General features: G+C 54.3%; 1 protein-coding gene and 1 pseudogene across 3 annotated transcripts; one reads left to right on the top strand and one right to left on the bottom strand.

Annotated features, from left to right (window-relative positions):
- Nucleotides 1-118: 118 nt before the first annotated feature.
- Nucleotides 119-13,128, top strand: INPP5E (inositol polyphosphate-5-phosphatase E). Of its 2 annotated transcripts, XM_003794844.3 has the most exons (10): nucleotides 131-1,458; nucleotides 7,075-7,198; nucleotides 7,841-7,938; nucleotides 8,679-8,803; nucleotides 9,004-9,123; nucleotides 9,499-9,606; nucleotides 10,059-10,220; nucleotides 10,291-10,406; nucleotides 10,925-11,061; nucleotides 11,344-13,128. In XM_003794844.3, exons 1-10 carry the CDS (start codon nucleotides 638-640, stop codon nucleotides 11,474-11,476), a joined length of 1,944 nt encoding a protein of 647 aa, XP_003794892.1. In that variant the 5' UTR covers nucleotides 131-637; the 3' UTR covers nucleotides 11,477-13,128. The 2 variants fall into 2 exon arrangements, with proteins under 2 accessions (XP_023371945.1, XP_003794892.1); XM_023516177.1 differs by lacking the exon at nucleotides 11,344-13,128 and having other exon boundaries at nucleotides 119-185; nucleotides 415-1,458; nucleotides 10,291-11,017.
- Nucleotides 13,129-14,841: 1,713 nt separating this feature from the next.
- Nucleotides 14,842-15,711, bottom strand: LOC100947165 (annotated as a pseudogene). Its single transcript, XR_001161495.2, has one exon. The product of XR_001161495.2 is annotated as a 60S ribosomal protein L7a pseudogene (transcript).
- Nucleotides 15,712-16,175: the final 464 nt, after the last annotated feature.

Below are 16,175 nucleotides of genomic sequence, written 5' to 3'. Positions count from 1 at the left end.
GGGGGGCGGGGCCCTCCGGGCTTGGCCGGCGCGGTCCTCCGGTCGCCAGGGGCCGCTGTGGGAGGGCGGGCGCCAAGGAGGGACGGAAGGAAGTGTGCGGCCAGGGCGCCTGGAGAGCGGTGTGCGGAGCAGAGCCAGGGCTCAGTGTTCGAGTGTGGACTACAGGGGCTGGAGGAGGCGGCGAGGTGACCCCGGGCGCAGGTCTGGGGCGCGGGACTGGGATTCGGGGCGCGGACCTCGGCGGGCCTGGTCGTTGCCCCGCCCGCCGCGCTCCGGCCCTTGTGGCCGCACCCATCTGCGCCGACCCGGGGCCCCCGCCGGCCTCCCCTACCCCGTCGTCTCCCCGCGGCCCCTGGAAACGTTGAGTCGGCGTCAGAGGGAGCCGCGGATGCTGACCTCGGGGTTTTCCTTTAGAGACTGCGGGACTCCAGGGTAACCAGCCATGCAGCCACGGCCCCTGCCCCTTTGGGAGACCTCCAAACCGGAACTGGAGCCGCTGCCGAGTTTCTTACCTGTGCTTCTCCCTCTGACCTCTGACCTGGTATCCCTGACACTGCGTGTTGCCAGCAGCCTAAGGAGGCCTCGTCAGAGAGGGTCAGGCCACGGCCGCCCGTGAGAGCTGGCGGGGCCGCCAACTATGCCGTCCGAGTCACTGTGCTTGCGACCTCCGCAGCAGTCTGAAGGCAGAATGCTTAAGGGACAGCTCCCGAGCACAGACAAAGACCTCGCACAGAGCTCCGGCACCGGGGCCCCAACCACCACCTGCTGTCAAGGCCCGGAGAAGAGCCCCGTACTTCCTTTCAGCATTCCGGCCAAACTTAGCAGTGGGGACCCGCAAGCTAAGGCAAAACCCATCACCCCACATCCCCCTGCAAGGCCCAGGCTGGAGCGAGCCCTGTCGCTTGACGATAAGGGCTGGAGGAGAAGGCATTTTCAAGGCAGCCATGATGACCCGGAAGCTGGGAATGAGGCTTGTCCCTCCAGGGCCTCCAAACAGAGACAGGCACCCCTAGCCCCTGCCCACAGTCCCTCCCCACCCTGCCTGAGCACCTCCTTGCAGGACATCCCCAAGTGCCCCAGGGCCCCAAGCAGCGAAGGAGGGAGCCCGTCCCCTGGGGGTAGGTGTCTGTCTGGAGTGCTCAGCTGCTCCCTGGACCTCCTGCACAGAGAAGAGCTCTGCACTGAGGGCTCTCCCAGGCTGGCCAGCTTGCTTCCCCCACGCCCACCTCCTGCCATGGACCTGGATGTCACCTCCAATTCACTGAGGACAGCGAACAAGGTTGACACTGACCATGCTGACTATAAGCGCCGCGTGCAGACCAGACTGGTACGCGCCCACAGCAGCCTGGGCCCTGGACGGCCACGGAGCCCCCTGGCCTGTGACAGTTGTTCCCTTCGCTCAGCCAACTCTGCCTTCAGTCTCCTGACGCCCATTCGCACTAAGGACGTCCGCAGCAGGTAGGGCTTGGGTGTGGGGCTGTGTCGTTTTCAATCTTTGTTTTAACGAAAGCACGGTTTTGGCCAGGCTCGGTGGCTCATGCCTATAATCCTAGCACAGTGGGAGCCTGAGGTGAGTGGGTAGCTTGAACTCATGAGTTCGAGACCAGCCTAAGCAAAAGGGAGACCCCCGTCTCTACTAAAATATAAAAACTGAGACGAGGATAGATCGCTTGAGCCCAAGAGTTGAAGGTTACTGTGAGCTATGATGCTACAGCACTCTACCCAAGGCAGCAGCTTGAGACTCTGTCTCAAAAAAAAAAAAAAAAGTTTAAGGCACAGTGCATAAGAGTTGCATGAATATATAGCAGAGCCTCTGTGAGGTGACCACCCAAGGGCCTGCACACACTGGTCAACATCCAAAAGTGGTCAACGCAATGGACTAGATCTGCTGCACTGATAGGTACATGTGGTGCACGTCCAGTCTATGAAAATCAGGTCAACTTGAGGAGGTGGTCAGTGTAGAAAGGTGGTTGGCTATGGAGGCTCTGCTATATTCTCATAAACAGCATTTCAGATACACATACAAACTAACACAAGTCCACCTACAGCCACCCAGACCCTCCCCAGCAGCAGTGCCCTTTCCAGGTCTCTCTCTGTTATTCCAGAACTTTCCCTTGCGTTTTAGAATTGTTTGGGGGTATGATGTACCCATAAAAATACACCATTTGGGGGAGGTGCCTGTGGCTCAGTGAGTAGGGCGCCGGCCCCATATACCGAGGGTGGCGGGTTCAAACCCAGCCCCGGCCAAACTGCAACAAAAAATAGCCGGGCGTTGTGGCGGGCGCCTGTAGTCCCAGCTACTTGGGAGGCTGAGGCAGAAGAATTGCCTAAGCCCAGGAGTTGGAGGTTGCTGGAGCGACTCCGCTGCAGTCTACCAAGGGCGAAAAAGTGAGACTCTGTCTCTACAAAAAAAAAAAAAAAAAATACACCATTTTGACTTGTTTAGACAGAGGAGATGGAATTCTACATGCTATTCTATATCTTGTGTTCTTTTTTTTTTTTTTGAGACTGAGCCTCAAGCTGTCCCCGTGGGTAAAGTGCTGTGGCGTAACAGCTCACAGCAACCTCCAACTCCTGGGCTCAAGCAAGTCTCCTGCCTCCACCTCCCAAGTAGGTGGGACTACAGGCCCCTGCCACAACACCTGGCTATTTTTTGTTTGTAGCCGTCATTGTTGTTTGGCGGGCCCGGGCTGGATTCAAACCCACCAGCTCAGGTTTACGTACCTGGTGTCTTAGCCGCTTGAGCCACAGGCACCGAGCCAGTATCTTGTGTTCTTATTTCTTGTTCTCATTTTGTCTTTGACAACTTTCTTGCCAATGTGTAGGACTCTGCCTCATTTCTCTGCTGCAGAAGTGAGGTAGTGGATGTGATGGGCCGTGGCAGACTTAGATGAACTCCAGCTATTGCTGGAAGGAGTGCTGCATCCAGCAGCTGGGGAGGGCTCTTGGGACACATGCAAGCGTTTTCCCAGGATGGATAGATGGACATGAACTTGCTGGACCCAGGGGCACTCACTACCCCAGCATCCACTCACTCTTGGAGATGTTGCTTCACTTGTCTTCCTAGGGGAGTACATGGTGCCTTCTGGAACACGAGCCCTTGCTGTTCTGTGACTACATTTGCTAAATGCTCTGTCACCAGGTTCTCACTCTGCCCCTCATCCTGTGACTGATGTGGGGGTGGGGCAGTCACATCACAGGAGGATGTACAGGCCCTTGGCTTCTGTGACGTTTTCTTGGGTTTTCTGTGACGTTAATAATTAATCCACATTGACTGTTTTATAGCTTGAGAAGAACCTAAGTGTCATCCATGATGTCCTTCTTGTGACTCCCAAATTCACGTCTCTGGCCCATCTCTCTGAGACCAGAGCTGTGAATTCACCAGCTTAGGGCTTCCAGAGACTTTTGAGCTCAGCCTCAACAAACCAATGACTTTCTCTTTCAAGCCTGGTCTTGTGTAGGGATTCTTGGGATCTCTGTCTCAGGGCTTATACCCTTCCCTCTGGCCCCACCCCACAGCCATGCTGCCCAAGTCCTGTCTATCTAGACGTGTTGGGGATGGGAGAAAGAGGAGGTGGGAGGTGGTTCCTGTATTGATGTCTTGGGCCACTGTAACCTGTGGCTACAGATGGTGGCAGAACCTGACTCTCTCCCAGTTCTTTAAGTCCAAGATCAATGTGTAGGCAGGGCTGCCCTCCTCTCAGAGAGTCTCAGGGCCTGGGAGGCCTCCATCCCAGTCTCACCCTTGGGTCCAGCATATGGGATCATATCGGACAGAACAGTTCATTCATTAAAGTAATTTATTACAAGGTTTCTTTTCTTTTCTTTTCTTTCTTTTTTTTTTTTTTTTTTGAGACAGACTCTTACTGTGTTGCCCTCATTGGAGTGCTGTGGCATCACAGCTCACAGCAACCTCAAACTTTAGGGCTTAAGCCAGCATTTCTCCTGTGGTTGCGACCCACAGGAACTGTATTAAAGGGCCACGGCATTAGGAAGGTTGAGAACCACTGGCTGAAGTAATTGTCTTGCCTCAGCCTCCCAAGTACCTGGGACTACAGACACTTGCCACAACACCCGGTTATTTTTTTGTTGGCAGTTGTCATTGTTATTTAGCCTGAGCCGTGTTCAAACCCACCAGCCTGGGCGTATGTGGCCGGCTCCATAACTACTGTGTTATAGGCACCAAGTCTATAAGGTTTCCTTTAAATGGTGAGATTTCTAAGTGCATTTTAAAAATTATGTGCAACTTAATTAGATATCTCCTTTGTAGAAAATGGGAATTGATAGTACGTGGGATTTCAGAATTGAACCCTCAGGCCGTCTTTCATAGAGAACCAGGGAATGATGGGTTGATGGGGATCCAACCCAGGTCTGCTGCCAAGAGCTCCCTGTTTCCAGACCTTGTGTCTGTTCTAGAGGAGGGTTGGCTGGTCCAGTGCTTAGCTGCTATTTTAGAGGGAGAGCACTGTAGATACCGTGGGACAGAGTGGTGGCCACGTATGGACGAAGCCCTAGTTAGGGACACAAGCTTGAATTTTAGGTAATTTTCTTGGTTCATGAAAAGCTATTTTTTTTTTTTTTTGAGACAGAGTCTCACTATGTCATCCTTGGTAGAGTTTTGTGGTATCACAGCTCACAGCAACCTCTAACTCTTGGGCTTAAGCAATTCTCTTGTCTCAGCCTCCCAAGTAGCTGGAACTACAGGTGCCCACCACATTGCCCGGCTAATTTTTTTTTGGTGGTGGTGGTGTTGTAGTTGCCATTGTTGTTTGGCAGGCCTGGGCTACATTTAAACCTGCTAGCCCTGGTGTATGTGGCTGGCTCCCTAGCCGCTGAGCTACGGTCACTGAGCCACAAAATGCCATTCTTTTTTATTTTCCAACCTTTTATAAGTGTGGAAATCACTCTTGTGGGCTGTGAAGTTGGGTGGGTTAAAGAGTTTCTTGGTTGGTCAGCTCAGGAGACGTGCCCTGCACCTTGCTCCCTTCGAAGGACTGTTGGTTCCTGCCTGCAAGACAAAGGCATGAGGTTTTCCTAGCAAGTTAGAATGAAAAGAGCAAGTCAGAGCTTGGAAAACACTCTGGAGTTCCCATCAGCAGACTACAGGCATTCCTGCCCCTCTTTGATACTGCCGTGCAGTGGCAGTAAGGAGACAAAATCATGTTCCATTCACGAACAAACCTATGGTGATGAGAGAGCCAGAGGCAGGGGGCCTTGGAGCGGAAGGATCCTACCCTTTCCTGGAAGGCAGGTACAGGTGGCAGCTTGGAATAGGATGACCTCAGGGCCGAGAATGGGGTGTTGACCAACCTGTATGGATTAGTTCAGCCCCAGGGAAAAGCCATCCACATCCCAGTGTCATCAGCTGCACCTAAAGTGTAGCCTCATCACGTCACAGACTCCACATGGCTCCGGAGGCACATCCTCAATGGTCAGGACCAGGTGGGGAACAAGACTGAGATTACCTGGTGGAAGTGACCTTGGATGAAACAGGCAGTGTCCTTGAGAAGAGTTAAGGACCTCTTGTGTAGTGAAAATAGAAAGGGCCTCTGGAAAAAGCAGCTGCTGGCGACTCCTAGAGACATTGGGGGTGCTGGGGCCACAGCTGCTGGTGAGGGCAGGATGGTCTGAGAGGTTGCCAAGGCAATGCCATCTGAAGCCACTTATCCACGCTGTGCCCCAGGCTAGGTGTCCTGCCTGGAAGTAGGGAGGAATCTGACGAACGCTCTGGGGACACTGGAGGTCATGCAAGGCTGCATGGTGCCTGTGACTGCACAGGACAGGTGGGTGGCTGGGTGGGGGTGGGGCTGCGATGTAGAAAAGGACAGATACAAGGGGTGGTATGAATTTCAACTAGGACCTGATTCAGGGAGTAGCCTGGCCTTACCCTAGGGGGTGGGGGAGAGGGTAGAATTGGGTTGGAACAGGGTTCCAGAAGGAGGGTTCCCTGAAAGAAGAGGGGCTGTGGCCATTGCAGCTGGGAAAAGCTAGACAGCTGGACAGTGCACAGTGCAGGGGCACTAGCAGGCTAGGTGCAGAGCAGTGTGGGAGGTGCCATGGCAGGGCAGAGGGGAGCTCAGGGGAGCTCAAAGGGGAGCTGCAGACCAACATTGGCAAATCTGGCCGCCACCAGCATATACCCAGTCCAGGAGCTAAGAATGGGTTAGAAGCAATTGGCTGGAAGCAATCAAAATAATTCTGACATTTTGTGATATGAGAATATCATGAAATTCCTATTTCAGTGTCGACGTAAATAAAGTTTTATTGACACTTAGCCATGCCCATCCTCTCAGCTGTGGTGGCTTGTAAGCTGCAGTGGCAGAGTCTAGGAGTTGTGACAGAGACCAGGTATCCCATGAAGCCAAAAATATGTACTGTCTGCTCTTTACAGAACAAGATTGCCAACCCTCATGGTAGAAGCTGTTAAGTGTGGGCATGTCCTGGTGGGCCCAGGCAGGCTGGGGTTTGGGGCTTTGCCCTTTTGGTACGTGTCTGCAGTATGATTTGGTTTAGCCATTTGCATGCTTCCTTATATTAAAATTTGAAAATGGATTGAAACCATGGGGTGTGGTGAAGACAGGCGTGGTATCTATGTGAGGCCTTTGCACTTCCCTGTCCCAGACTATTCTGCCAGGGGTTGTTGGGGGGATTGGAGGATCGGCCCCACCTGTGAAGATGTGCCCCTCCCCATGGTGCGGAAGCACCTCTCTGGGACAGTCCATGGCATTCCCTGGCCCTCACCACCGAACAGCCCACAGTGTCACCTGGTGCCCTTCTTCCAGGAGGCAGTCGAAGACAGTGACCCATGGCTGCTGTGCGTGCAGGGTAGTAGGGTGCACCTTCCAGGAGCAGGCGGATGAGTGCCCTGCTTTGGCACAGAGGCCTCTGGGGCCTGCAGAGAACCCTCACTCCAAGGGTACCACTCCTGACATTCCATGGGGTTTGCTACTATTCCTCAGGACCTGAGTGGCCTGGGGCACTGAAACTCCAGAGGTGTGTCCAGGTGCTGGCCCATCCTGGGCCACTGCAAGTGCCATGTGTCTGGGTTACAAGGTCAGTGTCCTCTCCTCATAGGAGCTACCTGGAGGGGAGTCTCCTGGCCAGTGGGGCCCTGCTGGGGGCGGAAGAGCTGGCTCGCTACTTCCCAGACCGGAACATGGCCCTCTTCGTGGCCACCTGGAACATGCAAGGCCAGAAGGTGAGCGGCACGAGGTACTGGGCATGACGCATGTGAAGGAGGCTCAGGACAGAGGCGGGGCTGGCTGAGGAGCCTGTTTTCCAATTGGCCTAGGCCCAGGAGGGACAGAGCCCCACAACTCACCCCACTGCTCCCCAGACGATGAAGATGGGCAAGGGGGCACACACTTGCCTTATGAGGGTCCTTCGGCCCACAGTGCTTCAGAGAGGAGCGCTCTCCATGGTGGCAGAGAGGCAGGCAAATGTAGGGTGGCGCACAAGCCTGGCCAGGATTGCATCTGCCTTGAGGGAGCAGGAGGCCTGCCTGGTGGAGGTGGAGGGTGAGGAGCCCAGGCTGGATGTCCAGGTGCCAAGCACATCCTTGGACATAGATGCAGAGGTGCTTACTGGACAAACTCATGTTTGGGGTGGGAAACCAAGGCTGAGGGTGACCTCACCAGACTGGGAGCATCTTTGGTGTATTGGGCTCCTTAGAAACTGAGCCCAGGACTCTTCACTGACTGCCAGGCAGATCCTTGCTCAGTTGTGGCCTCAGTTTCCCTCCATTGAGGAGAGATGCTCAGTGCCCACCTCTAGACGACACTGCGGGGACGCAGGCAGAGTGCCTGCTGGCCTCAGCCGACCTCACGTGGCTCTTCCCCAGGAGCTCCCGCCAAGCCTGGATGAGTTCCTGCTTCCTGCGGAGGCAGACTACGCCCAAGACCTGTATGTGGTCGGGGTGCAGGAGGGCTGCTCTGACAGGTAGGGTATGGCCCATGCTCCCTCAAGCCCATGGGCCTCCAGTGTCCTGCTGGTGGGCTCTGAGACCCCCATATGCAGCCAGACTCAGGCAGCCTCCAAGCCTGAGGCGGGTGTGCGAGTAGGTTTCTTCTCAAATGGTGACTCAGAGAATTTTAAATGGTATTTTATTTTTTTGTGATCAAATAGTTGGTTTTTAAGACAAGGTGGCAAAAGGCAAGTGTTTTGTGCAGGCCGTGGCCCATTAGCGGCCTCTGAGCCTGACTACTAGTGGCCTTGCCAACCTGTCCTCAGTCTTCCTGTGCCTTGCAAGTCTCTCTAGAAGCTGTTGAGTAGGTCCCCTGGGGAGCCTCATGTGGGCCCCCAGAACCATGAAGAGAACAGGGGCCTCCCTGGCACCATACACTCCAGAGGAAGGGCTCTGCCCTGGAGTTAAGTGACCCCAAGTTGAGGTGGGCCCACCAGTGCTTGGCTGCCAGATGGGGTATGCAGGGTGTTCACTAGGGTGGGAGAGAGCACAGTAGGGTCTCCGCAGGGATCTAGGATGGGCCCACACCACTGCAGCCAGAACCTGGGGCCACCAGCAGGCTCCTCATGGCAACAGGCACCCATTGTGCCCCTCTGTTTATCTGCCAACTTGGGCTTCCCTGGCAGTTCCTCCAGGGGCTCCAGGGACAGTGGTCTGGGGGTGGAGAGGCTGGAGGTTCCCGCCTGCCGCTAGCAGCTACGTTTCCTCTGCACAGGCGGGAGTGGGAGACTCGTCTGCAGGAGACACTGGGCCCCCACTATGTGCTGCTGTCCTCGGCGGCCCATGGGGTGCTCTATATGTCCCTTTTCCTCCGCCGGGACCTCATCTGGTTCTGCTCAGGTAGGTGCTCTCAGCCCCAGGTGGGCACCACCCCAGCTATGCTCCCCTTTCCACAGCCCAACCTACTGCCTCTCAGCTGGGAATTGGAACCCTGGCGGTCCCACCCCTTGCAGAAACACGCAGACATGACCCACATGGGCATGGCAGCGTCCCACACAGGTGGACTGAAGGGCTGTGCTTCCTTCCCATCCCCCAAGCAGAGGTGGAGTCCTCCACGGTGACCACACGCATCGTGTCTCAGATCAAAACCAAGGGGGCCCTGGGTGTCAGCTTCACCTTCTTCGGTACCTCCTTCCTGTTCATCACCTCACACTTCACCTGTGAGTCCCTCAGTGTCTGGGCCCTGATGTGCTATGCAGACCTTCCCCTGCACTGACTAGGCCTCTGTCCAGGACAGGGGTGTCAGTTACTTGGCAGTGGCTCCTGGGGCTGCAGAGGAGCTCTGAGTACTCCTTTCAGGCACCACACTTGGTAAGGACCCTGAGGATAGTTCTTGGCAATTGGAACTGTCACTGCTGTTGAGACAATCCCATGCTGCACAGGCTGAGGCAATGGTGTCAGTGACCAGGCCTTGCAGCAGACACTCGTACACCCTGTTATAGACGCCTCATGGTCAGAGCATAGTTCAGGGACTCTGTATTGGGGACATGAGTACACAGAACGCTCGGTCTCCTGCCTGGTTTCTGTTCCTGCAGCTGGAGATGGGAAGGTGGCAGAGCGGCTGCTGGACTACACCAGGACCGTGCAGGCCCTGACCCTGCCCAGGAATGTGCCAGACACCAACCCCTACCGCTCCAGCGCAGGTGAGGGCCCTCAGCCAACTCACACAGGGATCTCCTGCATAGTCAGCAGAAGCCATGTCTAGAACTTCTGAGAAGCAAGGTCAGAGATATCGCTCTGGGCGCCTGGCCACCCACAGTGGGTGGCTATTCTTTAGCCCAGTTAGCAACTAGGCAGTTGGATGCTTGCTGCCCCACTGGCCTGCCCACTCACCTCCTTCCCTACTGTGTGGTGTAGCCCTTGCTACCTCGAGCCTCAGGCTGCTCCTGAGGCCACTCCAGGTGCTTTCCGGGTGGTCAGAATGTGGGCACCACCCAGAGAGTCCCGGCGGCCCATTTTGTTGCTCTGCCAGTGCCCATGCCAGGCTGATTCTATGGGAGGGGAGGGACCCAGGCCCTAACTCCTGTCCTGCTCCTGTGCCGGAAGCCCAGCTCCCTGGGGCTTGGTTCCAACGCCCATCCCACATCTGCTGCAGCGGACGTCACCACCCGGTTTGATGAGGTGTTCTGGTTTGGAGACTTCAACTTCCGCCTGAGTGGTGGGCGTGCGGCTGTGGATACCCTCCTGCTGCAAGGTGCGGAGACAGATGTGCCAACACTGCTGCAGCATGACCAGCTTACCCGAGAGATGAGGAAAGGTGAGCATCCCAGGGGCCACAGCCTATCTGAGCAGCCCAGAGCCCTGGTCTGAGCGATATTGGCTTGCAGGGTCCATCTTCAAGGGCTTCCAGGAGCCGGATATCCACTTCCTGCCGTCGTACAAGTTTGACATTGGGAAGGACACCTACGACAGCACCTCCAAGCAGAGGACCCCTTCCTACACCGTGAGCACCACACCCGGCCCTGCCTCCTGGGCAGATGGTTTCAGGGTGGGGATCACCAGGAGCTCGTGCCTGGCATCTGGAGTCAAAATGGCTCACTGCCTAGGCCAGGCCCTGGAAGGTCTGGACTTGAAACTCAGCTCCACACCCTGGCTGTTTACCTATGGCCAGCAACCCTACATCAGAGTCTCCTTTGGTGAAGAGCAAGGCCATGAAGCTGTGCTCTGGCACCCTGAGCTAGCTGCCAGACACACCAGCCGCCTTGCCTTGCTCTCCCCTAGGCCTGCCGCTCAAGACTGGGCACACTGGGGTCTCGGGGAGCCACTGAAGCAGAGCTGGGTGGGAGCAGGTTCCATCCCTACACTGTCCTGAACAGCAAGGGACAGGCCCCGGCCCATAGGAGGCCAGCATCAGAATGAGCCTAAGAGCCAGTGTCCTGGGAAGGGGCTCCCAAGGATTGCTTAAGAATGGCAGTGACATATAATTGGTCTTCTGCTTCTGGATATAATCTCTTCCCAAAGGACCGGGTCCTGTACAGAAGCCGCCACAAGGGTGACATCTGTCCGGTGAAGTATTCTTCCTGCCCTGGGATCAAGACTTCTGACCACCGCCCTGTGTACGGCCTGTTCCGGGTGAAAGTGCGGCCAGGGCGTGACAAGTCAGTGTCTTCTGTGCACATCCTCTCTTGGGGCCTGGGGTCAGCAGCATGTGGATGTGGGTGTGCATGTCACTGTCACATTGTGGGTGTCTGTGGCCTATAAGGCTGAGGAGGTTTTAGGAAGTGAAGCTGAGCCGACCCAGCAGTGCCGGGCAGGGGATGAAGGCCTTACACCCCCTGGCAGCCACCCATCCCTTCCTAGGGCTCCGCCCAGGACCAGGGCTCTGCATGCGGAAGCTGAGCAGGACTAGGGCCCCCTCCCAGCGATTCTTTCTTCCACAGCATCCCGCTGGCTGCTGGCAAGTTTGACCGAGAGCTGTACTTGATAGGAATTAAAAGGCGGATTTCAAAAGAGATTCAGAGACAGCAGGCACTGAAGAATCAAAGCTCCAGCACCATTTGCACTGTTTCCTGAAGCTTGCCTCACAAGGACTCATCAGCTGCAACATGGGAGAAGTTACTGGAAATACAGAAGTGTTTGCCCCTGGGTGACCTCCCACCTTCATTGGGACCCTCAGGAGCCAGGCCATGCTGTCCCACTATTTTCCAGGAAGCTCTGGGACAACAGTGGGGCTGTGGTGAGGCTGTGCTGTGCCCTGCCATGTCAGTGTCCCACAAAGGATGTGGCCCACACCCTGAGCACATCCACCCAGCCAGGATGCATCCCCAGGGGTACGGGGAGCTTCGCTCTCAGAGCGGGCAGTTGCGGGGTCCCCCACCCCCTCCACCCCCTGCTTCCTGGTAGTTAGCATAGCACTTCCCCTTGCTACCCTTTGCTCTTCCCTTCACCCAGGTCAGGTGTGTGTGGATCAGCCTCCTCCTGACAGCCCCAACACAGCCCCCGAGAGCCAAGCCCTTCCTCCACAGGGTGCACCATGCCATATAGGTATCTGCAGAAAGGCTGGGACAGGTTAGGCCACCCCTGGGGCCTCGGACCCTTGGAGTGCCTGAGCACCCAGGTGACAAGCCACACCTCTGGCATGGCATATACCCCAATCTCTGCCAATTCTCAAATCATCCACTTTCCCTCTCCCATATGAAAATACATCACAGTTCAGACCATTTATTTTGGTAAAATCAGTCACAGAATGATGGAATTGCCTAAAGTTAGAACGTACCCACTGGCCACCTGGCTAGGGAGCCACCACGTTTGGGTTCTTTTTTTCCTGGAGAAGGTTTAGAACTCATCCTTGCTCTGTTTCTTATTCCATCTCTTGAAAGAAAAATGTTGGCTTTGAATGTGTGAAAATCTAGGGACATTCAATCTAGTCTTTTAAATTATTTATTTTTCCATATTTATATTTTTAAATAAATGCATATATTGAATCTAATACTCTCTTTGGCCAAAAAGAATCTATATGCATACTCTATTCTTGCAATGTTATTTTAGAAGACTATAAAATTCAAAGGCAAAATGTTTGGCCTCAACTAACCACACACACTTTCTGATTGGGCCATTGAAGCCCTGTGACCTCAGTGCACTGGCCCAGAGCTCAGCAGTCACCAGAAAAGGAAGAAGTGAATATGTCAGACTTGTGTGAACTATGGTGAGATTATGAATAACTCCAATGACTAATGTGTTAAGACTTTTATTAGTGTCATCTTCCCAAATGTGGAAGCAATATACACCCAACCTGTTCATATAAAAGGGAATTCCATTAACCAGAGGTCCCAGCCAGCCCCATAGAACTACACAGATGGGCTGTGTGCGTAAGATTTTGTTCAAATGAATCAATTCAAAGTCTCTTTGTTACAAAGATTTTTGTAGTAATGGGACGTGAAATGAGTATGACTTCATGCATCCTTTCTAACATTTTTTCTGACCCAAACCATAGGAAAGAGAGTTTAGTCTGACACTGGAGCACTTATTCAGTTCATTACTAAGAGCTTCAAGTCTTCGGAGGATCTCCACCTGTGTCTAGCCAGACCATGGTTCCAAAGTCAAGCTATTTGGCTGACTAGATGTTAGATTTAAGGTGAATGGAATTTCACTTGGCAAGTTAAAAATTGAAATTAATGAAGTTGGCCAATATTGATGGAAAATAAGCTTCATAAAGAGTTGTGAAATACAACCAAGTGTGAGGGTGATTTTTTAAAATGCAGCTCTCATTTGCTTGTGTTCTTCATTAAGTAAGTGTCTCCTGAGTCCTGCCCCAAGCTGGCAGGGTCTGGCCTACAGCAGGGTCTGGCCTACAGCAGGCTGCAGTGTGGACAGCCCATGTCCATCCTGAAGGGGCAGCAGACTGCAAGATGGGACTGCATAGTGGGTGCTGGAGACCAAGCAAAGCCTGTTGGGTGTATGTGGCTGGGGAAGGTTCCAGTGTGACATTGGGTCAGAGAGGAGGAGCTGAGGGAGCCTGGGGATATCCCCAGGGCCAGCAGGGACTAGAGGGAACCTGGGCTAGCATCGCTTCCAAAGCACCCAGACACTGAGACCCAGTTAGCCAGAGTCACTGGGAAGTTGCCAGGCTGCTGAGGCTACACCTGATGAGAAGCCCCTACCCTGCTCCCCTGTGATGCTCCCCTGATCCCCTGCGGAATGTGGAGCAGCTCAGTCATGTGGTCACACCTCCAAACCTGCATGCTACCAGGTGCCTTCCTTCCAGGCAAAAAAGCAAGTTTCTAATTGAAAATTCAGTTAGAACATAGACCAGCAGTTCTCAACCTATGGGTTGCGACTGAACTGTAGTAAAGGGCCATGGCATTAGGAAGGTTGAGAACCACTGACATAGACCATTTTCTCTGGCTCCAACCCCAATGGCATGGACTTCACAAGAAGCAGCTGACACTGCTTGATTTGACAAGGGCAAATCAATCACTTTTGCTGGGGCGTTTTTTTGTTGTTGCAGTTTTTGGCCAGGGCCAGGCTTTAACCTGCCACCCCTGGTATATAGGGCCAGTGTCCTACTCCTTGAGCCACAGGCGCCACCCTTGCTGGAGTGTTTTCAAAACACAGCAGGCCTATGCTGGGAAAAACCAAACCATGATTTTCCTCTGGTCTCACAAACAAGGAAAAATTCTGTGATCCCCAAATATGTGGAGTCTTCTCCCTACCCAGCAACAAACAATTATGCAGCAGACACCAGCTGGTGTCCTCTAATTCAATTCCAGCACCACCCAGGTGGTGTCAGATCCCACAGAGAGAGGCTCAGTCCCACAAGACCACCCCCTAGATACTACCCATGTCTCCCTGGCTGGCTTTAAGCTGGGGCTCCCATGAACCCCTCTCTGGCTTTCACATGTTGGAGCAGCTCAGAAAATTCAAGGAAATGTATTTACCAGTTTACAATAAAGGGTGTCACAAAGGACACAGATGGGAGAGATGGGGAGGGGCGCAGAGCCTCCATGCCCTCTCAGGGAAGCTCTGGGACCCTGTGCTCTTGGGCCTTTCACAGAGACGTCACTGGACAGGTGTGACTGAGGAACAGACAACCGTGTGGAAAGCGGCTGGAAAGAAAGAGTATGATATGATGAGACCACCAAGTCCTGAAGCTCAGATGCCGTCTCCCAGGGGAGAGGCAGGACCCTCTTGGGAATGGGGGTCTTATGACCCACCTCGGGCGAGTGAAAGAACAGAGGCCAGAGAGAGATCCTGTCTCCCGAGGCCTACGGCACCCAACAACCAAAAACCAGAGTGTCTGCGGGCCTTGCGAGGCGGAAACCATGGACAAAACATGGACGCATACATACATTCACAAGCTGATGCCACGTCTTGAGCATAGTGAGAGAACTGAGTAACAGAAGCAGAGCTCACAAGCCTGATGTCCTTTTTTGTTGTTGTTGGCTTGAATATTTATTATTTTTATGTACAGAAAACTCAACAGTGTACGTTTAGCCCAGTTTAGTGGCAAGTTCTTTAGCCTTAGCCTTTTCCAGCTTGGCAATGCGAGCCACAGACTTCGGACCCAGGACATTGCCTCCCCAGTGACGGCGGATCTTGTCGTATCTGTTATCATAGTTGGTCCTGATGGCTTCCACCAGCTTAGCCAGAGCTCCTTTGTCTTCCGAGTTAACCTGCGTGAAGGCCACAGTGGTGCAGGTTTTCCTGTGGACAAGACGCCCCAGCCTGGCCTTCCCCTTGATAATGCAGTAAGGGACCCCCATCTTCCGACACAGGGCAGGCAGGAAGACAACCAGCCCAATGGGATCCACATCGTGTGCCATCACCACCAGCTGAGCCTTCTTGTTCTCCACCAACGTGGTAACAGTGTTAACCCCTGCTCTAAGGACACGTGGTATCTTAGTGAGGACATCCCCTTTGCCCGCAGCTTTCTTCTCAGCCCAGGCCAACAGTCGCTGCTTATTCTCTTGCTTTGTTTCTGGTCTGTACTTGTGGGCCAGTTTAAGCCACTGAGTAGCTGTTTGGCGGTCCAAGGCCCGGGTGAACTGATTAATGGCGGGAGGTACTTTCAGCCGCTTGTAGAGGATGGCTCTTTGCCGCTGCAACCAGATGTAGCGGGGCCATTTGACAAAGCAGGTGAGGTCCTTCTTGGGCTGGATGTCCTGCCCAATGCCGAAGTTCTTCGGCCTTTTCTTGAACAGAGGATTCACTACCTTCTTGGCTTCCTGCTTCTTCACCACAGTGGGGGCCAGGGCCACCTTCTTCCCCTTGGCCTTCTTTCTTTTCGGCATCTTGAGCCGCTGGAGCAGAGGAAGTCTGATGTCCTTAAAACATCTTCTTTGGGTCTGCCCTGCAGAGGCGCCTAGGCTATTAGGCCCTTCCCCACAGAGACCAGGCAGCTGGGTCCTGGGGGGTCCACTGACTGCTACAGCCGGAGCTGTACTGACCTATGGCAGCACTGAGCTACTCAGTGGCTATCCGGGGCGGCCACTGCAGGGTCCCATGCCACTGCTACAGCCGGAGCTGTACTGACCTATGGCAGCACTGAGCTACTCAGTGGCTATCCGGGGCGGCCACTGCAGGGTCCCATGCCACCCCCAGAGGGCTGCTCAAGCCACTGACTCCCCACCAGAAGCTGTGGCTGAGCCTGCCCCGTGCCACCTGGCCTCACTGCTCTCCTGAAACAACAGCACCTGCAGGCTGATGCCTGCGCTCTGGCTCCTGGCTCCTAAGTGCCCACAGCATCATGTGGGGCTGCTCCCCTCGCTCCCCC

The sequence above is a fragment of the Otolemur garnettii genome, unplaced genomic scaffold (assembly GCF_000181295.1).
Source record: "Otolemur garnettii isolate 467f Iridium unplaced genomic scaffold, OtoGar3 scaffold00087, whole genome shotgun sequence".
NCBI classification, from domain to species: Eukaryota; Metazoa; Chordata; class Mammalia; order Primates; family Galagidae; genus Otolemur; species Otolemur garnettii.
The sequence above is the reverse complement of the archived record's forward strand: the minus strand, read 5'-3'. Positions and strand labels throughout refer to the sequence as shown.